This window comes from Pezoporus wallicus, unplaced genomic scaffold (genome assembly GCF_028554395.1).
Source record: "Pezoporus wallicus isolate ANWC-B61680 ecotype Strahan unplaced genomic scaffold, APGP_CSIRO_Pwel_v1 contig_818, whole genome shotgun sequence".
Taxonomy (NCBI): Eukaryota; Metazoa; Chordata; class Aves; order Psittaciformes; family Psittacidae; genus Pezoporus; species Pezoporus wallicus.
The window spans coordinates 2,313,768-2,336,481 of NW_026636248.1; the positions used below are offsets into that span (position 1 = coordinate 2,313,768).

At 41.0% G+C, this 22,714-nt stretch overlaps 1 protein-coding gene across 1 annotated transcript in view; it reads left to right on the forward strand.

Annotated features, from left to right (window-relative positions):
* Positions 1–22,714, forward strand: part of F13A1 (coagulation factor XIII A chain) — a 61,073-nt gene that overhangs the window by 24,010 nt on the left and 14,349 nt on the right. Inside the window, exons 5-10 of the mRNA XM_057399302.1 lie at positions 1,866–1,984; positions 7,474–7,581; positions 10,192–10,366; positions 14,914–15,052; positions 21,368–21,471; positions 22,255–22,343. Of these exons, the coding sequence (XP_057255285.1) occupies positions 1,866–1,984; positions 7,474–7,581; positions 10,192–10,366; positions 14,914–15,052; positions 21,368–21,471; positions 22,255–22,343 (734 nt within the window). The remainder of the gene's footprint in view (positions 1–1,865; positions 1,985–7,473; positions 7,582–10,191; positions 10,367–14,913; positions 15,053–21,367; positions 21,472–22,254; positions 22,344–22,714) is intronic.

Genomic DNA, 22,714 nt, shown 5'->3' on the forward strand with positions numbered 1-22,714 from the left:
CAGATCCAGCCTGATGAAATGTAGCCTAGATCATCTGTAACATCTGCAACATTTTTAGTGGGATGTTATGCAGAACTTGTTCAGAGCTGGGAGCTGGCCCTTAAAAAATACAGTTTCGTAAGTATCAGAGTCCTTGCTGGCATAAATGACTGCAGCTTTTTGATTCACTGTCAAGTTTTAATGCTTTCTTTCACCTAATACCCTTTAAATACAATAAACCCATGACCTTCCACTTTGTCCTTGGGTAAAGGTTCACTAGGTCAGGGGTAATGACAAGCCTACATGGAAACTTCTTGATGCCCCAGCCCTTAGAAGCCTGGTGAGTACCAACACTCCACCAAATGCAAAAGTGGGTCTCAAACATTTCCACCTTAGGAAAAACCCAACAAAACCTGCTGCTTCTCTGTTTGCTTGGATTTGGAAGGGGTTGGCAGAAGCTGTACAACAGCCCTGTCAAAAGCATAATAGGAAGTGCTGATCTCCTCAAATGCAATAAAGGTGTCTTGTATCTAGCACCTGTTTCTGTATCATTCATTGCAGACTGATGTGGAGGCCATTATGTTACATATCTATTCATAATCCCTCCTGTATATATATCTTCAGAGAAAACAAAACTCCCAGCAGGATTAGGTATGAAGACTGGCAAAACCGTTCATGTAGCCAAAGCCAGTGTAAATTCTGCCATTGATTTTTTCAAAAGGCTCGGAGTTTAGCTTTCTTTTTCAGCCAAATTGCAGTTTTGTGGGCAAATGAAGAAGCTTGTGAGGATGCGGTTCAAAAGGAAGTACAAATCTGATTCACATTTCAACAAAATACAAAAAATCAATACGCTTTTAAAAGTTAAATGATCCTCTAGTAATTTGTAGTGGGATGCTGAAGAAATCTACAGTAGTCAGTGGTAGTTTGCCCATATCAAACTACCAGAAGTTATTGCTTCCCTTTTATTTCCTACCTGATACCACATTACTGATTTCCTCAAATTAATTAATTCCCATACTATTAATTGTTAAGCTGTACCTCTTAGTCTCAAAATACATTTGGTAGAGTAACGAAATCCTCAACTATTCTAGCATCACAGAATCACAACCTGCTTCATACCTGTGAATGTCTGAACGTTTCATGTCATTTGGGGTTATTTATGAGCGCTAATAGTAGGTTATTTACTTCTGCAAATCATGTTTGCAGGATGAGGGCCCATGCATATGTTCTTGACTCCTGATATGAGACCAATCTAGGATATACCCTTTGTATGTTTTGATAAAGATCTCTTCCAAGTACTTGCAGTTTTCACGTAGACACTTGAATTTCTCCCCATATTAGCTGGTCAGTAGAGCTACATGGGGGAGGGATACTCCAGTCAATAACTTACGTACAGAAAAAGTAATCAAGCCCTTCTGTTAATACATTATAAAAACTGTATTCCATTTTCTTAGTGCACTACAGATTTTTCTTTAGATCTCTTGACTTGAGCTGTTTTTCATTAACATTAATAGGTTTGAAATTGTTCTTTGATCTGTTTGTGTGGATGCAGAATTGCGTCATGGGGCTCCAACTTTTAAATTAGTGGTACACAATAATCATAAAATTCCTGATAAGATGTGACATTTTAATCATACTTTACAGACCCTGAGAAAGCAGGCAGGAGTTGTCAGCATTTTTGCATTTTACGTGCTTTTAAGTTGCCTATCATATTCCTGACTGGGTCACTACCTCCTTATTCTTGTACTCTGTTGAAGCAAGTAATGCTTTGTTTGATGGAAGAGGGGTGCTTTTTATCAAAGATGACTGTATTATATGCTGTTTTATTTGTCCTATATGAAAACTAAGCAACTGTGTTAACATTTCTTTTCGATGAACTCATGCAGAGGATGCCGTGTATCTGGATGATGAGAAGGAAAGAGAAGAATATGTCCTGAATGATGTTGGTATTGTTTTCCATGGAAACATCAACGACATAAAATTAAGAAGCTGGAGTTACGGTCAGGTGAGCTATTTAGACCTTCCCTGGCTGCTCCCAGTAGGACAGCAAGTGAGTTTAATTGTCTTCAGACTGTGGTCGCGAGTGTGGGCTCTGGAATGCATTATTGGTCACTGCTTCAGAAAGGCAAGGGGCATAATTTTAAAATTGTATGAAGTGGGTATATGCCTAATCCAGAAAAACAGTGTTATAAGAGCTAATATTTAAAGATCTTGGTTTAGGAGCATATTTCAGATACTAAGAGAGTGCTTGTTCAAAGTTATAACCATTAGCTGAGATTTCCAGAATGCAGGAATATTTCTGCTGCTAAGTTGTTCCTGCTGCAGGATCAAAATGATTTGGTGAAAGAGCAGAAAGATTGATTGATTGATTGATTGATTGATTGATTTATTGATTGATTGATTTTTAGCAATAGGTTGTACTGCTTTTTGACTCTTCCTTAGCAGTTTGGCAGAAATAATTCTGGTCTTCTTGGCGGTCAGTTTGTTCATATGACAAACTGTGATTTAATCCCAGAGTTTTAAATTTCCTCACTACAATAACCAAGCAGGAAAACCTCTTCCTTTGCTGCCTGGACTTGACAACATCAGTCTTCAGTGACCTCTTACAGCCTAGGGAAACACTCCTTATCAGGCTGCTGTGCAGTATTGGTGTGCCTTCAATAACATCAGACTTACTGCTTCACTATTTTACCTCAATCTGTTTGAAAGCACTAACCAGCCTGAAAATCCCTATGGGATGAAAGAGTTAAGTTGTTGTGTGAGAATGGCAAAAGGCATTAATGTGCAGAATCAAAACAAGCAAAACTCACTCTAGCTCTCACCTGTATATGGTAAACTCTGCTCATCTCACCTCCTGGATTTTCACAACAGCACGATGAAGAAAGTATTGAAGTATTTCCTTAATGCTTTGGTGACAGATCCATTCAGTTTTCATGGCACCTCCCTGGCACAGCCTTGCAGAAGGGTCCTTCTTGCTTTGCTTTCTTTCCGTCAGCTAAAGACAATCTCAGAGCTCGAACTAAATGGATTGCCAGTGTGCTTGCCCTGGAGAGCTCTTTGAACTCACATCTCTCTTGTTTCCTTATTTAAGGGCACAATTTCATCTTTTTTTTTTCCTGCAGCAGCACTGCCTTAGGGAGTTCCTGCCTTTGAGCCATTTCCTTGGTTGTGTCAGTGCTGTTGTTTGTGGGGTCTGACTGTTATCCGGACTGAGATAAAAATAACCCTTAAATTAGGTGTTGATGTGGAGGAATTCCATAAGCTGATGGTGCCTCTGATATAAGAGATGGGAAGCCAGATCCTGAGGCCAAAGCTGGTGTGCATTTAAGTTGACCAAAAATGCCCCCTCCTGGCCCTTCCTTCCCCCTGCAAGTGCTTGAGCAGCCATGGCATGAAATCAGACTGGAGATCTGATCTAGCTGAATAAGCATCTTCTGGATTTCTGTTTTGGGGTTTTTGTTTTGGTTTGGGTTTTTTGTTGCTGTGTTGTTTGGTTTTACTTTCTTTTCCCTGGGTTATTTTTCGGGCTTGCTCTGTTCCTGGATTTGGGATCCATTCTGTGACAGATGTAAGGGGAAAGGAGGGGAATGAGTGTCTGCAGGTGGAAAGTGCTGCTTAAACCAGCTGCTGGGTTTATGTCCTGAGATGCTAAATTAACGGCCTATACTGGCTTGGCCTGAAGTGCTTATATTCTGAAAATCTGGCAGCTTCCTGACATAAACACCAGCCTCCCTTGAGAAATTGCATTATTTATTTGTTTTTGCTAGGAGGTAGTTCTGTCTGTGAGGTTAGGGCTGTCCCATAGCCCTCTGCCATGTACTTTCATTCCTATGTTGTCTGAAGTTGGAGGACCTGATTTCCACACTGTGCCGTGGTGCACTCTTAGCTGTCACTTGCCCATGTGAAAACTGTGGCAGATGCATCTAAGAGGGCCAAGCAAAGAGCTTTAATGGAATCAGTCATTTTGTATGGGTGTAACAGACATCTCAAACTGCACAGCCATGCAGAAGTATGGTTCCCTCACTCTCAGTGAGATGGATGATGTGATATTCCTGATCTTACCCTGAAAATTTCCAAGCATTAAAACCAGGCATCTCCCTCATTTTCAGCAATCCTGGATGTTAAGAATAAGAGCATTACTGTGAGCAAGTAAAAATACTAGCAGCATGGCCTATATTATGGATATAGCACACAAGTATGCACTTTATGATATATAGCCCTTTATGACAGTGTAGGTAAAAGCGTAAGGCCACATACAGTCATGGAGAGCAAAAGTACTGGGTCATATACAAAATACAGATAGACTCGGGCATGGTAATATTCTCAGGCTAAAAAATTGCTTTGACCAATGACAACTGGAAGCTTTAACTCAGGTTGTAAATTAAAAAAGAACATACAGTTCAAAACTGGGTTACTAGTGGGAGATTATTCTCACAGCTGCTGTATTTAATGAGCAGCATCAACATGAGAGGAGGAAAGGCAAGAAATATGGACCAAGGAATAAAAACAACAGAGCAATTGAAACAAGGCTCTAATGAATGAGGATGGAGGTGTTCCTTGTAACATGATTGTGATTCCTTTCTTCTAAGAAAGCATAGTCAGTCACTCAGAAAAGCCCACAGGGAATTCAGGGGAAATTTTGCTTTGGAAGAAATCTAGGCACATAGGAGTTCTCTAGCTGTGAAATCTCAGAAGCTGGGTGCTGTATTGTTCATCTAATGTTGGGTTTTTTTGGTGAGAAAAATAAAATTAGGCAGGTGGTCACAGAATTCTTGTTGCCATCATGAGTTGTCTCATGTCCACATGTTGAGCTGCGTTAGCTTTGTGGCCCACTGCGCAAATGTAATTCCATGACATGTGCATTTGGTCAGATCAGACCATAATCAGTAGGAGATTGCATATGCCTGCAACTGACTGTGAGAAATACAGCCCTAACTCAACTAGTGCAAACAGCCCTTTTGACTTTGATTTCAATGGAATGTCATCTGTTAGAAACAGTTGAGCATGAAAGAGGATGCCCACTGAAGGCCAGCCCAACTAAGCACATTGCTCTGTAACACAAGGCATGTCCGTGTGTAAACAGAACCCTTTTGCCTATGTGCTTTCTCATGCCTTGTTTTTCATCTGCAGTCTCTCCCAGGTGGATTTGACAAAGTTCCTTGGTCGTGAATTTGGTTTATTTCTGCTTCAACTTGTGTTGAGCAGACAGTGCCTGCACCTGGCCCAAGTTCACTCACTTGTCCTGGCTACCTACTGCTGCTCTAGTTCCTCTGACATTTCAGAAGTGTTCAGCCTCACAAGTGCTGTGTTCCCATTCCACTTGTCTCTATACAGCATTTTCAAACCAAGAATGAGAGCAGGATTTAGTTTGATTTAATATTTTCAAATCCCTGGATAGTGAAGAAGAGCAAAACTGGATTTAGAGTTAAGGCTACTCTGCATCCTACTGCAACAGTGTAAGGCAGCTAGACTTTACAGCTGTTCCTATCTCTTCTGCTGTTAATCCAGTTATTTCACAAGCATTCATGTCATTTTATAAATGCTAAGGTGGAAGGCAACAACCCTGATAGCAATTTCTTTTCTCTTTATTCTTTCTGTAAATGCTGACAAGATTGACAGTGTCTCATAAACTGTAGATGAGAAAGATTTAATTTGCAGGGTAAACTTCTTATTAATTTAACTGAGGTCTTAGGCACTGCTGATGACTTGAAGTGCAGAAAGCAGATTTTGATCCTAATGAAAGTGATAAATCATTGGGCCAGACCAGAAGAGAAGTGAACTTGAAGCAAGAAGGATTGCTATGAGGGTTCAGAGTTTACATTATCTGCTATGAGGGTAATGGCAAGGAGCATCTGCACATCATCTCTCTACCTGAGATATTTACATCACGTACTAGTGGAGAAGACTGGAGAGTCTACTGTGCGATTATACAGCTTCTCAGGGATGATACAATATTAGGAGTAGGTCCTTGGGAAACACTGATCTCTCTTTCCCTATTTGCCCAAACACCATTAGTACAGTTTTGCTCAGACTATAAGGTGTTACTCACTAGTGAACATCCACTCCAGAGAAAGTAATTCAGTGCAAGTGTGGGTGATGATGAGAGAGGTGCGTTGCCTTGTTTGCTGAGAAGGATCCATATGGAGGTGGTAACCTGAGCAATGAAAGCCAGGCAAGCGTGAGACAGAGGCAGAAAAAGGGACTTTCCTTGTCCAGGAAATACCTGAGAGTGGTAAAACATTGTGGTGCCTCTGTTTTCTTGGTTTATGCCAGAGCTTTGCTGCTGCCTGTGATGTCACCGCCATCCCACACATCTTCCGTGCAGCATCAGCAGCAGTCTCAACTCTTTTGGGCTTCCTTTCCAGCACCTCAGGTATCCTCTCCTTTGCCTTTCCCAAGGCAGCCAAAGCAGCAGCTTGGTCTGGGCTTTTGCTCACTTTCTTCAGGAGGCAAAACTTAAGATATCCCTTATCTGCCAAGGAGCCCTAAGCCCATCTGGAGACAGCTGCAAAATCAATGCAGCTCTAGTAGTAACACGAGAGCAAAAATCCTGTTAGATGGAATCATATCTTTAAGGATGAAAGCATAGAACATAAAACCTAACACAGCAAGGGGACGAACTCTGTGGAGTTTCTGTCACTGTATTGAATGCTAATATAAGGTTGTGTATCTAGAAGATACTTGTTTCATTAATGTGCATTTCCCTGTCTCCTACCATTTTCTAGGGGAGAGGTATTTTCCTTTGCTATGCAGTTTCCCCTCAGGAAAATGAAATACACTGCAGGTCAAGTTCTGGACAAATGGTTTCTGGTCTATTTAGGCACCTCTGCCCTCAATTCATTCTTGTGCTTTTTCATGCTGGATCAAAGAAAATGTACCTTTTCATTCTATTTTTGAAGAAGACTACTTTAGGTTACTTGTTTTGTTTGATGTCCACATTTCGTAGTCCAGGATTAATCTATATAATCAGTGTTTGGTTGTTAATTTTAAAGAGATTTAAAAACTAATTTAAAAATATGTCTTCGAATTATCTTTGGCAAGCTAGTTATTGTTCAGCTTCCCAGCATTACATTGCTTATGTCTGAGAAGTCCTGAAATGAACAGGTCTAGAATCTGTGAAGGACATGAAGTCCTTCATGAGCCGACCAGCTTCTTGTAGTTATTATTATAATATCTTCCTATTATATACTTGTTAGCACTTAAAATTTTATGTTCTGTCAGAAAGGCTGTGTTGTCATTTCAACCTTCTGGAAACTGTACTGAGATTGAATTGAAAATTACACTCTCTTTTCCCTCACAGCCTCTCACCTTTTTTCCTGCCATACATGGGAGATTATTCTAGAAGAAAGCTTGTATTTTTAACCACAGAACTTTGACTTGACTAAGCTGATGAGCTAGTATAACAACAGTAAAATATAACTTTGTCTTCGCTTTCCAGAATAAAAAGTGATTCAATTTTCCCAGATTTTTCCCTTTTTATTTTCTTTTCTCTAGTTTGAAGAGAACATTCTGGATGCTTGCCTGTTCCTGATGGACAAGGCAGAACTGGAGCTCTCTGGGCGTGGAAACCCAATCAAAATCTGCCGTGTTGCTTCAGCAGTGGTATGTAATGGATGCCTAATACGTGTCGGAAATTACTTGTAAATCATAGAATCATAGAATAGTTATGGTTGGAAAAGACCTTAAGATTATTTAGTTCCAACCCCCTTGCCACAGGTCGGGATGTTTCATACTAGAAATCAAAGCCAGGCTGATTGAACTGGCTGGCCCTCATGCCCCGATGTGCTTACTCCAGCAGGTGTCAGATCAATTGTCCATTCTGACCTCTAGGGCCTGGCTTTCTATTTTACTCTACTAAAGGTGAAATACGTATGTTGGTTCATCTCATTTTCCTAATAATTGTACCTCACTGGCAAGAAAGCTACTTCTAGACATTGCATTCCAGGCATGATAGTATTTCTTGTGACAACATGCTCATTTTCCATTAGCTGAGATAATTGAGAAAACTCTGCCATGGACAGCAAGGAGGCATGGGCGGAATTTGGGATGGGGAGCTGAGATACTTTATGTGGACTCTATCAGTAACCTCCATGTGGTCTTAAGACACTGCAACCATTACTGTGTCTGATTTTTGATCCCTAAATGGCCTAGTTAAGCTAAGAACATTTATGTGTGCTACCTTGACCCCAGATTAAAACACTGTGAGAGTTGTCCTCTTAAACATGAGGTACACAAAACTTACAACACTTGGAATGGAAGTACCTAAAATAACCAGAAGCAAAGAGTAAGGAGAAGACTTTCCATATCTCCACTTTTTCCAGCTACTAGGCACCAGGAGTCATGTGGCTGCAAGAGCAGCCCCATCCCTTATGTTCAAGATGGAAGACTCATCCAGCATGTGGAAGGAAGAGGACGAGTCCTTGACTCTGGCTTCTAGAGGTCTAAACTGAGGACTTCCTCTGCCCAGAATAATACTCTAATTATCAAGCTAGTGTCGTTAGGTGTTCTCCCAAGGCAGCCACTAAACACCCACAGCTGCACATGTGTCCACAAAACATGGCTGCCATCCTGTCTGAGATAATGCTTTAACCCACTTGTTACAGCATTTGCCCAGGCTTTAAGAGAATGAGCTCTTTGTCTTAGATGACATTGAAATGGGATCTCCAGCCTCTCAGTGCCACATGCTGAATCTTGCATAGCAACATGTGAAACAGAATAGCTTCAGCAAGAAGTATTGTGAACATCCCCACTTCTCTTTCTCTTTTAACCTTTTGGTTAGCTCTTTCACCTCAGACATTAGAAATATGGCTTCAGACCTTCAGATAGATGTAAGAATTCAGTGTGGTTCCCTCATTCCTGGGATAGTAAAGAATCCCTTGTACAGGGACTGTGGAATCCCTAAGGGCAGAATAGCACAGAATTTATGAAGCCAAAGAAGGCTTGAATATTGCTTAGGTTTTGAGCCACTCAAATATTTTAGTGAGGCAGAGTGTTCACCATTGGAAATACAGGATTCAATGGATCAAATCTGCAGGATTAGGCCATAGCTGGGTGGGAGTTTTGGCCACCTGAAATCTGGACCTCGGTAGGAAGTGGTCAAGAGGTGTTGAAGTCCCACCTGTTGTCCTTGCCCTCACTCTTGCTCAAGTTGAAATGTGCTGGCGCTGAGCTTGTCTGAGGAGGTGCCCCCACACTGGAATCCTTCTGAGGCATTTTGACACTACAGAGTGGGTAGAGTCACCCCCTTCTTCCTCTCTTTACAGGCAGAGGAGAGCTGAAGATCAGGGCGCTGCCCTGCCCTTGAAGTGTCTCTTTTCTTGGCATGTTTCCCACAACAGTGAGATGGGCACAATCCCTTAACCCTTGGGTTATGACTCTGAATACTTATCTTTACTCGGTCCTACGGTTCACAGGAAGTCGATTTTCTAATTATAAAACAGTAGTTAATCCAGCCAAAAGCTTTTAAATGAGAATTGTGATTTATTTGGCTGGTGTTTAGCTGTTCCACATTAGCATAATTAAAAGGTACAGAGCGAATGAGATTTTTGCACAGCCTCAACTGGTTTAGTTCAAATTGCAGCTAGGAGATATATTGCTCGTTAATGCCTATCAGTATAGCCATTAGTCAGCAAAACTCTTTGCTCTGTATAATCTTACCAGGGGGAAACTTACACAGCAAATTCCTTCTTGTTTTCATGTGCTAGACCAAAGAAATTAGTTTCTGCTCTAAAAATAACAGTGGTCTGATTCTCCTCTTGATCTGCTGTAAATCAGGAGTGATTTTATTAAAATCTCTGGGCTTATGTGGACAGAAAACCATACAATGTTAGGAAAGCTTCCAGCTTAATATTTCTGAGGCTTGCTTATCCGTGTATAACTGATCATGTTTATTAAAAATGCATAGCTGTAAGCATGTTTAATGTTAATAAAACTTACTAAACTGGCAACACGAATACTCAGTGTGGTTGTTTAATTTCACCATTTTTTTTAAGTCTCTGACCTTCTTTCAAAATTGTTCAGTGATGGAGAATCCATGGCCCTTAGCAAGATTGCTTTATTCATCTCATACCTTCATAATTAAACATTTCTACCTTACTTTGAGCCTAAAATTGGCTATATTCAATCTCTCCCATTCTATCTTTGTCTGTTGGGTTAAAGAGCTCTTTTATATTCAGCCTCTGACATCCCTAATGGTTGTTTCTTTGTCCTTAGATCAACTCCAGGGATGATAATGGTGTGATTGCTGGATCCTGGGACAATACATACACTTACGGTGTCGCACCTTCAGCCTGGACAGGAAGTGTGGATATTCTCTTGGAGTACTACAGTTCTAAGCAGCCTGTGCGGTACGGCCAGTGCTGGGTCTTTGCTGGTGTCTTCAATACATGTAGGTATCAGTGAGAAAAACTCCACACTGTTATGTGATTCTTGCATAACTGAGAGGGCTTTTTGGTTAAACTAACTAAAATACTTCCTGGCTCTGTGATGTTCAGGAGTCAATAGCAGAGATACTTGAAAAATATATGGCTAAAATAGATGGTTTTAAATAAACCTTTGGCATCTCCTTCAGTTTGGCTGCTCTTCCACACAAATCTGTTAACTATTGGTTCTGTAAAATGTGTTCAGTGACTCACAAGGGTAAGTTTGGGAGAGAGAAAGTTAGTTAGGAAATTTGAGATGAACAGGGGGCTATTTATCTAGATCTGCAACATGAAAATATTACCCAATAAGGGATATAGTGTTTATGCTTCAAAATGGCCAAACGTCACCTACTGATGATGGTTCCCAGAAAAACTGACATGCAGTGTAACAGCACCTCTCTACTGGCCACTGTTAACTTTTCCTATGGAGTTTGTGAGCCAGAACAATATGGAAAATGTTGGCCTGGTTTATGAATTGTCTAGCCCTACAAGATCAAGTCTAACCACACTTGCTCAAACTAGAGTTCCAATGTTGCAGCAAACGGGGTGTTGCAGGTTGTAATACCCAGTAGGGAAAGCAGTGTTGGATTGGTCCCATTTTTTACTGTCTAGCACTTTCTAACAGCATCATCTACTAATACACTTGAACACACTGCAAGCATATTAGCAGTCAAGAAAAACTCTGAGAGTGTAAAAAATGTGTTATACAGATAATAGGAACCAGACTTTGAAAGCAGTGCTTATGTCAAGTGCCAGTGTAGATCCAGTCAAGCAGTTCCTATGCTTACAGTGCTGGCCCACAGCTGAACAGATATTTAAAGTGTCTTTCTTATGCCCAGCTGATCTTCCTTATAAGCACCATCAACATATGCATTTAAGTATCAACCTGGGAGGGACCAGATCAGCTTAGGACCAAGGGAATACAAGGTGGGTTTCTGCAGACTTGGAGCCTACTTTACATCAAGTACTTTCCAGACACAGCTGAAGGTCTAAGAATTAGTCCTTATATTTAAGCTGTGAAAAGGAAATTACAGAAAAACTCTCTGTGAACCCTTTCCCCTTTTCATCTGCCTCAATACTGTCACATATTGCTGTCTCAAGGAATGGCATTATACTGCTCTTTATATTATACTTCTGTGACGGATATTCATCACTCATCTTCTGCAGCAAACATGGAAATAGAATAATTAATGACAAGTTATAAGACTGGTTCTTCACCGTCAGGCAACCCTGGACATCTCTGGATTTTCACTTTATTTTTGGTTGTTCTGTACATGTGTATTTCATTTTGTATATAATTTTCCTACAGTCTGGATAATTGAATTTCATAGCTCATTTTGGTTACCTGAGGTAGTGCAAGAGCTACTCAAAACAGCAAGGACTTCAGAAACAAAGCTGTCTTCTGTCCACCTAGCCTTCTGCTAGCACATGCTTCTCACAGCTGCTGTAGGGGATGTAGTTTCAGGTTTCTGTGCTTCTCATAGAGTCATAGAATGGTTTGGGCAGGAAGGGGCCTTAAATATCGTCTAGTTCCAACTCCCCTGCCATGGGCAGGGACATCTGCCACTAAATCAGGTTGCTCAAATCCCCATCCAACCTGACCTTGAGCACTGCCAGGGATGGGGCAATCACAGCTTCTCTGGGCAACCTGTGCCAGTGCCTCACCACCCTCATAGTGAAAAACTTCTTCCTTATATATAATCTAAACCTACCCTCTTTCAGTTTAAAGCCAATCCCCCTTGTCCTATCCCTACATGTGTTGCAAAAAGTCCCTCTCTAGCTTTCTTATAGGCCCCCTTTTGGTACTGGAAGTCTGCTTTAAGGTCTCTGCAGAGCCTCCTTTTCTCCAGGCTGAACAACCCCAACTCTCTCTGTCTGTCTTCATAGGAAAGGTTGAGTTTCTCATCAACCAGTACCTCCAAGTCTTTCTCCTCAGGATGGCTCTCAATCCATTCTCCATGCATCCTGTATTTGTGCTTGGGATTGTCTCAACTCAGGTGCAGGAACTTGCAATTGGCCTTATTGAACTTCATGTAACTGGCAGTGGACCACCTCTCCAGTCTGCCAAGGTCCCTCTGGTTAGCATCCCTTCCCCATAGTGAGTTGGCCTGCCCACAAAGCTTGGTGTCATTAGCAAACTTGCTGAGGGCACACTCAATCCCACTGTCCATGCCACTGACAAAGATGTTAAACAGTGCCAGTTCCAGTACTGACCCCTGAGGAACACCCTTTGTCACCGGTCTCCACTTGGACACCAAGCTGTTGCTGTTGACTACAACTCATTGTGACTATCCAGCCAATTTCACTAAGTGCTCCATCTGTCAGTCCACATCTCTTCAGTTGAGAGACAAGGATGTCATGTGGGACAGTGTCAAATGCTTTGCATATATCTGGAGAGGCTTCTGTTGATCTGGGGAGGTGCTGGCAGGTGATCTGTCCTTTGACACATGAAATGGTTCGTTTTATTCCAGATGCAGTGGGATAATGAGCAATCATCATCCAAAGAATCTGAGAGTTGTCTATTTCCTTCACTACCTGAGTTTGCACAGTCTGTACATGATGCTTCTGAGCCTCTGCACAATACAATGGGTTTGTGGCTCTTGCAAACATTTCCTATGGATACAGTTCCTTGCAGTGGCTTTCACAGGCCTTTTTTGCTCTCTGCCCATTGCCTCATCAGGATTTTTCTAGATCACAGACAGACACATACACCAGTTCTCCTTCCTTCTGCACTGGCCCTGAATCACCACTACAAAGTATTTTGCCTGCAGGCCACTGTGAAACTGGAGCAATGCAGCAGAAACCTGGAGCCTACTGTGTTAAATGGAGGGACATATTTATTTGGGGAAAAACTAGATTCAGTTTGCTGACTAAGTTGGTCAAGTCAGAGACATAGCACTTTGGACTGCTGCAAAGATTGCTGAAATATAAAGTCTGTTTAGCATTATAAAATGAAAATGTTGTCCAGTGGTTGATCTGATAGCTAGCCATCGACATGTCCAGCTGCTGACCACTGCATAGAGAGGACAGTAAAGGTCCAAACAGCCATGTGCAACTCGCAGGGCTGATTTGAGCTGATTTTGAGTCTTCCCTAGCTGCCAACGTTTTATCATTGTGACCAGTCCAGCTTTCCAAGGTTACAATATTGTACACTCTGGATAGTCATCCATTAAAAATGCTAAAACATTCTGAAAAATGGTCATTAATCTTGAAATTGTCAGACAAATTATTTTCAATGAGCCCTGATGGCTTGTGTGCTGCAAGTCTGGGAGGGCACTTGAATTAAGTTTAATCAATAGGTACATATGGTATTGGATGCACCTAGGTAATTTGTCACCCAGGAACTTGAAATGAATGTGTAACGTTACACTTTATTGGGAGTCACAGTAGTGACACTAATGAATATACAAAACCCAGCAGTAGGAGCAAGGGCTGTTCAACATTGCATTTATCAGAACTATTTTTAAATAGGGTTTTCAGTAAAAACATTCTCCTGTTCAAAAAAAAACCCAAAACCCTCCTCTCTGTTTTCTGCAGAACCATGTTGGCTCCTAAATTGGAAAATAAGAGCATTTTTTGGCAGAGAGACAAAATATTTCATCTGGAGAAGCTGAGATGTTGTGTCATCCTGCAGCCTCAGTCCCCCGTGGGGCCATGCTCCATGCCTGTTTATCAGCCAGGGTGCACCACAAACACAGATGCCTAATGATGCAGTACTGCACTTCAGACATAGCCATAGCATTTCCATGTTTCCCAAATTTACCAATTGTCAAATGGGTGGAAGTGTCACCAGTACTGCGTTGTGATGTTCTGAGATTTAGGAGGGGGGTTCTTTTTTGATCCTCCTTTTAAGATCATTTATGAGAAGAGACTATTGACCCCAAAATACTGTTACTTAGCAATCAATAGAATCTATTTTGTTCAAACTATGTCTGACATTTCATTTGCAAATATTGCATCTTTGTCCCTTATTAGAAATAATTTTCTGCTTTCTTCTTTGTGTTTTCCAGACCCCTTCTGACAGCAGAAGTGAAACTGGAAAACTCTAAATTAACCAAAATGATATGCTTTTTATTAGCTTTCTCTTTAGTGCAGTTTAATGATTCTTCTGGGTTACTGTTACTAGGAGACATAATATGTTTTCCATTTCTTGAAAGCTCAAAATTATTTTTCTTTGTATCACATTTGGTCACACAGTTGATCCATTGCACCCAGGTCTGCCCTGGAAAGCTAAAGTGTAGTCACTATGCAAGACTGTTCTAAAACTACTGATAATCAGCTGCTTAGGTTATAACCGTTGCACCATTGCGTATCTCGAATGTTCATAATTTTGGGACCAAATAAAATTTTTAACATATTCTATATGAAGACAGATAGCAAGAAATATTTGGGTTGATTTCATAAAGTTTTCCCATTTTATTCTTGTTATTAATAGTTTCTCTCCTCTCATCCTGTCATCCATGAGCACAATCTTCATATTGTCCTTCTCATCACACTTCTCTCATTGCCACAGTTCTAAGGTGCCTGGGGATACCTGCAAGACTCATTACCAACTATAGTTCTGCCCATGATAACAATGCCAATTTACAGTTGGACTTCTTTCTGGATGAAGAAGGGAAACTGGACACCAAACTGACAAAAGACTCTGTCTGGTGAGTTCTCCTGACAAATGCCTTCAATGTGTCAACTGTATAAGCTGTAAAAATCATGACAGCAATGCCTGTGGTCGGTTTATTTCTCCGTGCATTAAATAGCATAGCTCGCTTCTGTAAAACAGAATGAAGGGATTGTGAGTAGACTAATACGAAGTGCTTGTCATGTAAAGAGATGAGCCCTAGGGGATCCCACTACTAATGTTACCATACAGTGCACTTTTAAACACACAGAAGAGCTGGAATGGGTTTGTGCTCCTTAGGGCCAGGCCATTTCTAAAAATTGAAAGGAGTAGGATGGACGCTTCCATGGGTCTGGAGCCAGGCTTGTAGTGATATCACAGTTATCTATGGAAAAATGCCCTTCTAGTTCTACTTCTGCCCAGCTCCTGTATTTGTAGACTAGTTTTACACAGCGTACATGCAGTCGCTCCTGCAGATAGGTACTTCCCAAAATAAATACAGTTCAGCTGAAAAAAAAACAAGCCAAGGTATCATACAAGTTACTGAAATGCCACTACCAGATTTATAAAAAGAAAAATCTCTAGGGACAATAAATGGAGTCTATGTAATTTTTTTTGGAGAAGACAGTCCTCTAACTTGCTCCTCAAATTCTTACTGTCTTCTGTCTGACAGGAGAAGTGTAGCATATATTGATTATATGCTCTGCTCCGTAGAAATTATGTGTGGGCTATTGGGCCTCAACTCTCTCCTCCTCAGAGTGCAGCAGTGAATGTGACCTCTATATTTGTCGTAGTCAGTGTTCATATACCTGATTTGTGTCAATGATGTCTTCAACTTATCAGCATAACTACTCATCAGCATGTTTCATTAATAACTTAATATCTGGAAGTCTTTAGATTAAAATTGTAACCCATTCTGTGGTGGTGAAAATGTCTCAACCTGATGCTGTAACCTCTTTTATGTGGTTTCCATAATCCATTATCAAGAGGGACTCTAAGGAAAACGGTTAGGTTCATTCACATCTGAAGCTCATATCCCAGCATCACAGAATATTTGAGACTGGAAGGTATCCCTGGAAGTCATGTTACCCCCCTGCTCAAAGCCATGTCAGCTAAAGCTGGTTGCTCAGAGCTGTGTCCAGCTGGGTTTTGAATATCTCAAAGGATGGACACTCCACAGGTTTTCTGGGAAACTTGTGTTGGTGCTCAACCATTCTCACAGTAAAAAAGTGTTTCCTGATGTTCAAACAGAATTTTCTGTTTCAGTTTGTGCCCATTGCTTATTGTCCTGTCACTGGGTGTCGCTGAAAAGAGCCTGGCTCTGTCTTCTCCCCTCCCTAACTTCCTAACCAAGCATTTAAACACATGGATAAAATCCTGTTCAGCCTTCCCATCTGCAGGCTGAACAGTCCCAGCTTTCTTAGCCTCTCCTTGTGGACAGTCTCTGGTGTATCATCTACTCCTCCCAGTTTTCTATGCAGCAAACTTGTTAAGGGTGTAGTAAGTCTCACATCCAGGTCATTAATAGAGAAGTTAAACAGCATTAGACCCAGCATCGACTCCTGAGATACACAACTAGTGACTAGGTTCCAGCTAAGTTAACACCACTGACCACAACCCTCTGATCCCAGCAGTTCAGCCAGTTTTCAATATGCCTTACTATTCACTTAGCTAGTCTATAATTCGATGGCTTGTCTATGAGGACATTGTGGGAGATGGTGCTGAAGCCAAAAGAGAAACCAACCCCCATGCCTTGCCTCCCCTTGTCCTCTCAGTCATTCATTTCATCAAGAAAGGCTATCAGGCTGATCAGGCACAGCTGGTCCCTTGTAAATTCATGCTGACTACTGCCAATCACCTTGCCCTTAATATGTTTGGAAATGTTTCACAGAGGAAATTGCTCTATAACCTTCCCAGGGATCAAGGTGAGGCTACTAAGTCTGTATTTTCCTGGACACTCCTTCTTCTCTTTCTTGAAGAAAGGAGTGATATTTGCTTTCTTCCAGTCCCCAGGAAACTCCCCCAGTCACCATGACCTTTCATAGATAGATATGAGCAGTCTTACAATGGCATTGGCCAGCTCCCTCAGCACTTTTGGGACTATCTAATTGGACCTCTGTGCGTCCGGTTTGCTTAAATAGTCTCGAATTTGTTCCTCTGCTTCAGGTGTTAATTTTTCATTACTCCAAACTTCCACGCTGGTCTCAGGGGCTGTTCCTGAGGGTAAATCCTAGCAGTAAAAACCAAGGCAAAGAAGACACTGAATACTTTGGCCTTTTCTTAGTCTCTTGTCACCAGGTCCCCTGCCCCATTCAGCAGCGGATCCACATTTTCCATAGTCTTCCTTTTGATACTGATGTGCTTGCCTTTCTCACTGCTTTTCACATCCTTTGATGTACTCCATTTGATTTGGGGTTTGGCTTTCCTAAACCTGTCCCTCCATGCTCAGACAGTGTCTCTATATTCCTGCTGGTCACCTGTCCCTAGCTCCACCTCTTGTGCACTCTTTTTTAATGTTTGAGTTTAATTGGGACCACCTTGTTCACCATGCAGGCTTTGTGCCACTTTTATTTGATTTACTGCACATAGGAATGGACCATTCTTAAGCTTGGAGGAGGTGATCCTGGAAAAATAACTAGCTGTCCTGGACCCATCTTCTATCCAGAAGTGTCTCCCACGGGATTCTTCCAATCAGGACCTTAAACAGGCCAAAGCCTACTCTCTTGAAGCCCAGGGTTGTAATCCTGCTATTTGCCTTGTTTCCTTTTGTTAGGATCCTTGGGGATTCCCAGCTTGCTAAGCTGCATCTGATCTATGTGACAGCAGGACCTCAGAACCTCTCATGGTGCTGGTCCTTCTATGGGTCACAGAGCTGTAAAGGAGCAGTCACTCTTCAGAAACCTCTCTGCCTATAAATGATGTGAAATAAGACCCAGTGACTGGCAATCTCACTGCTCAGCCCATATACACTCAGTAATGGACTATTGCCATGCTTCAGACATTTCACTATCTATCTCATCCCTTCTTTCCTTCTAATTTCATCTATGAAACATCTCTCACCCACTTTTGACATTTCCTTTTACTTCCATACCTCTTCTTTTCCCAGCTGTTTTCCAAGACTTCTTAATTCAATCTCTTTTTTTCCATTCTTTTGGGACAGGGGCAGATCATCCAAAATCATCCTTGTTCCACTGAAATCCATATGCAACTTCACACTAGCATTTCATCTCCCATCCTGCATTTGCTTTCACTTGGTATGATTACTTTTTGAACTGCCTTGTTCATCCTTTTATCCTTCTGGTGCATTTATTAGTACATGGTGCACATAACCCTTTGGGCATGACTTAATATATTACACACCTCTTTTCATTTCTCCTCTGTGTCCTTTCTCTTCATTACTCTGTAACACTCCATGATAGCCTATATGCCAACTTTAAATGGCTTGTGTCTTAACCTTGATTTTATTTTTAATGTGTCTTTTATTTCTTTTCTGTTATTTTTTTAAGAGGACAAGCTCAAGGTGTTTATAATGATTTTTTAAATGTATTTCTCACTTTTATTTATAATCTCCTGAAAACTGGAAGCAGAGCTCTTTTTCTTTATTATATATCATTTCGATTGCCTTGTATTGCTTGAGCTGATCTGTCTTCAGGTTTTAAATACTCTCAGACTTCAGGGATACTTGGAGCCAGGATTTTTAGTCCAATCAATCTCTGAATGTAGGGCTCCCTCTGAATGTTATCTGACATTTATTTTTTTTTATTAAAGATCATCTTTTCCCTCAGGATAGGAAACAACGACAACAACAAAACATATATACAGAATTACACAGACTTTGTTATTTTTATAACAAAGAGTTATTTTTATAAAGCTGGCCGGATTTGAGCCCATCAGTACTGCCTCTTACTTTGTTCTTCTTGTCTTTCCTAATGATGATATAAAGACACTTAAAGAATATTTCTCTTGGATGGAAATCAAGACTCACTCCTACTGTGAGGTCCAAGAAGACCAACATCAGTACCTCAGCAGAAACATACTCAAAGTCACCCAGCTCCATGGGGGTCTATCTATGTCCAGGCCTGCAGAGAAAGCCCTTCTGAGACCTCTACTCTCCCATTCGCCTTCAGCTCACTTTTCTCTGATTTCTCAATAATGTTATCAGTGCCTCTCTCAACCCCAATGCTTGAGTTTATTAGCTAATGAAAGGGCAGCAGCTGTTTCCAGCATGTGCTTGTCTCATAAGCAATACTAAGTACCCTTCTTAAATTGTCTTCCAGGCATAAAATCCACCTGGTCATCTTTTATTAATTTCCCCATCTCTTTGTTTAGTCTATTCGTAACTATCTCTGTAAATATTTAATGGTCACCATATTGATCTGTATAGCCATTCTTGTTTTCTTTAATGTCTCAGGCTTGCTGTAGAATACAAGAACTATAGAATCAGTTTAACAAATTATGGCTGCAGAGCCAGCTCCTCAGCTGTGCTCACTTCTACCGGAGAGAAGTTTCTGCTACATTCTGGAGAGGGAAATGTTCCCTTCATCATCCTTTCCTTAATACTCATGTGGTTTAGAAGCAACATCTATCTCTGTCTTCATTCAATATCCTTACATGTATTTGTTATTTGCATAGCAGCAGACCTAAAGAAATTGCTGTCCTCTTGTGCCCAGCACTACGTCATAGAAACCAGTAAGAAATGTCCTGTCCCTTAGGATGAATATAGAAAAATACAGAAAAAAAAAAGCATTACCTAATTACAGTATTTAAGCAGAGCTGCCATTTTCCACACTGTTATCCCCCCCTTGGTTTTATTGTCCTTCCCTCCTGCCTGCTCTTCTGGTTCTTCTTTCACAGAACACAAAGCCAGTAACACATCTGACTTTGATTCAAAGTGAACCAGTGAAGGATTCAGGGCAGGGATTGTCTCTCTCACATGCTGGCATAACAGTTTTCAAAACCCCACCTACCACAAAGTTTGTCCCCATTCTTTGTTAGCCCTCAGCAAAGCTCTGTGAGCGTGATTCAGCATTGACTACTCTCAGCAGCATCAAAAATTCTGAGTGTGTCATTTTCCTTGAATAATTTCTTTTTCTGTAGTGCTGCTTCATTAACTCTCCTAACTGACAAGTTTTACCCTGATCCAAGCTTTCATTTCCACTTTGAAATGTCTTGTTAGACAAGCCTCAGATCCTTCCGACTCCGCTCCATGGCTGGTTTTTACCTATTATTAATGAAATGGTCGGAGTTTAACAATCCCAATTTTGGTTGCTAATATCATTGCATGTTTTAGGGGCTGTATAAGCAGCTATACAGGTGTAATTTTATTCATATCTGCTGTAGGATATGTATAATTTGCAAGCAAAATTGCCCCTTTCTCTACTCCTTCCTTTTCATTTTTTGCAGTAATGGCATTCAAGCACTGTTTTGTCTGTACTGCAAGACCCTCTTCCTAGTTTTACGTTTCTTCTTGTTTGTGCTCTCACTTGAGCACCAGTAACACTGAAGGAAGTTACAAGATCTTTCTTTTCTACTCCTCTTTGAAACATTTTGGGCACACTGATGGTGCTGTAGTGGATTTTTGGGGTCTTTAGCTTTTCTTTTCCTAAGCATGTTGCCAAGTGAGGGCATTTCAACTCTGAGTGCCAAGATTAATTACTCTCAGAAATTCACCTTTCAGCATACTGTTCTGGGCCCTAAAGGCAAAACTCGGCTTACAGCGATTGTAAGTGTGTTTTTGGAAAGCTGTATGGTCTAGGAGATCTGACCTCCCTCATTGGCATGCCATGCTGGAAAAACCTTATAAGGAATCCACAATGAGGATAGTCTTGTAAAGCCTTATAAGATCTTTTCTCAACCAAGATGGAAACCAGTTAAGCATGTTTGTCTTGAGCCATAAAAACAAATCTATACACTGTACATTACGGATTTGATCCTGGAATCTCTTCAGAAGAGGCACCAAAGCTTCAGAATGGCTAGGAGGAAATTCAAAGCTTGCTTTTGGAGGCAGACTGAAGTGCAGGTGTCTGGTTGGAAAGAGATTGTAGTTTGCGTAGATCTTCATATACCCCAGCAATCTGAGACATTAGCATTCAGAACATGTTAGAAGAATCTAAAGGCTTCTTCAACTTGCAGTAAAGAAACTACAGTGAAAGATTGTGGCCTTCAGGTTTTAACAGACGAGCACCTGACTCTTTAACCTAAAAATCCGTTCTCTAAAAAGAGTCAGATTTTTCATCCCTAAATCAGCAAAGGTCATTACTGAAGCAGTGTCAGGACATAAATAGATAGTTTTGGTTTGGTCTGTATGCTTCTTTCCAAGAATTTAATCTTCCGCTCCCATCTCTTGTCTAAGGAACTATCATTGCTGGAATGAAGCTTGGATGACCAGACCTGATCTTCCTGTTGGTTTTGGAGGATGGCAGGTTGTTGATGGGACACCCCAAGAAACCAGTGATGGTAATACTGAATTTCCCTTTAGCTGTCTTTCCAATATTTGAGTTCTTTGTGTCAAACAATGAGCTGATGATAGCTGAACCGGTGGCACCATATAACCAATGGTAACTTCTTGCACCAGACAGCCACATTCACCTGTACTCACAACCTTCTGATTTCAGCTCTAAAATATTAGATTTGTTTCTGTTATAACATGGCTCATGATGCATATGCGCAAAATCCTTCATGAGAAAGGCCCTGCTTGCTATAGAAGAGATGTAGTTCTGTTGCCAAAGATGCCTTCTAAAATTTTAGAGAACCAATACAAGAGACGGATCAAATGAATTCTCCATTTTATGTCTGCAGTCCTTACTAAGCTTCCTGAGCAGACAGGAGAGAAAAAGTGAAAAGCCACTGTTATTTCTTCCTAGTCCTTAATTTTCCAGTTCTTTAAAGACATTCTTAGCAAAATTGCATTGAGACCTTTCTCATTCTGTGGTATAACTGAGCCCTCCCAAAATTATCTGCTTAAATCAAAACCAGTTGTATCTGCGTTTCAAGTACTTGAGACTTATCGTGAACTTTACAGTGCCATTAAGGTATGGAACCATTGGGTCGTTTCAGACAGGAGTCTGTGCTGTTTAGAGGACTGGTAAAAGAAAGAAAAATTTTCACTCCTTGGTCAGCAGTTCCTGTAAACTATTAAAAGAGTTCACCAAGCCACAAGAATTCTTTTTTCTTTGAGAAAATATAACATTTTGACATGTTTTTAATTGATCTCTTACTTTATCTCTCTTCTTCCTGTAGGTATGTACAGGTGTGGCCCAGCCTCAGTTCAAGCCATTAAACATGGTCACGTTTGCTTCCAATTTGATGCTCCTTTTGTCTATGCTGAGGTACAGATTTTAAAATTTTCACTACATTGAGAGGTATTAGTGGGACCATAGGTGAGACAGCAGATAGGGCTCCACTGCAATATATCTTTGAGAAGTTACTTCATGTATACTCCATGTCAAAGAAAAAATTCATCATTATATTTTGACATGCAGGCCAGCATGTGTGATACAGCTCTAATGAACGACAGAGATTTCTCTAATCTCTGTTCACCAATGTAATAAGCAGGAAACGCTTCTCTGGCTCTAATGAAACTTCAGGCTGTGGTCATTTATCCTTCCCAGGTTCCAGCTATGCTGGCAAATGAGTCACTAGCTCTAGCTGCTCATCTTCATCCCTTGTTAGCTGTCACCTCCTTCTCAGGCTTGCCAGC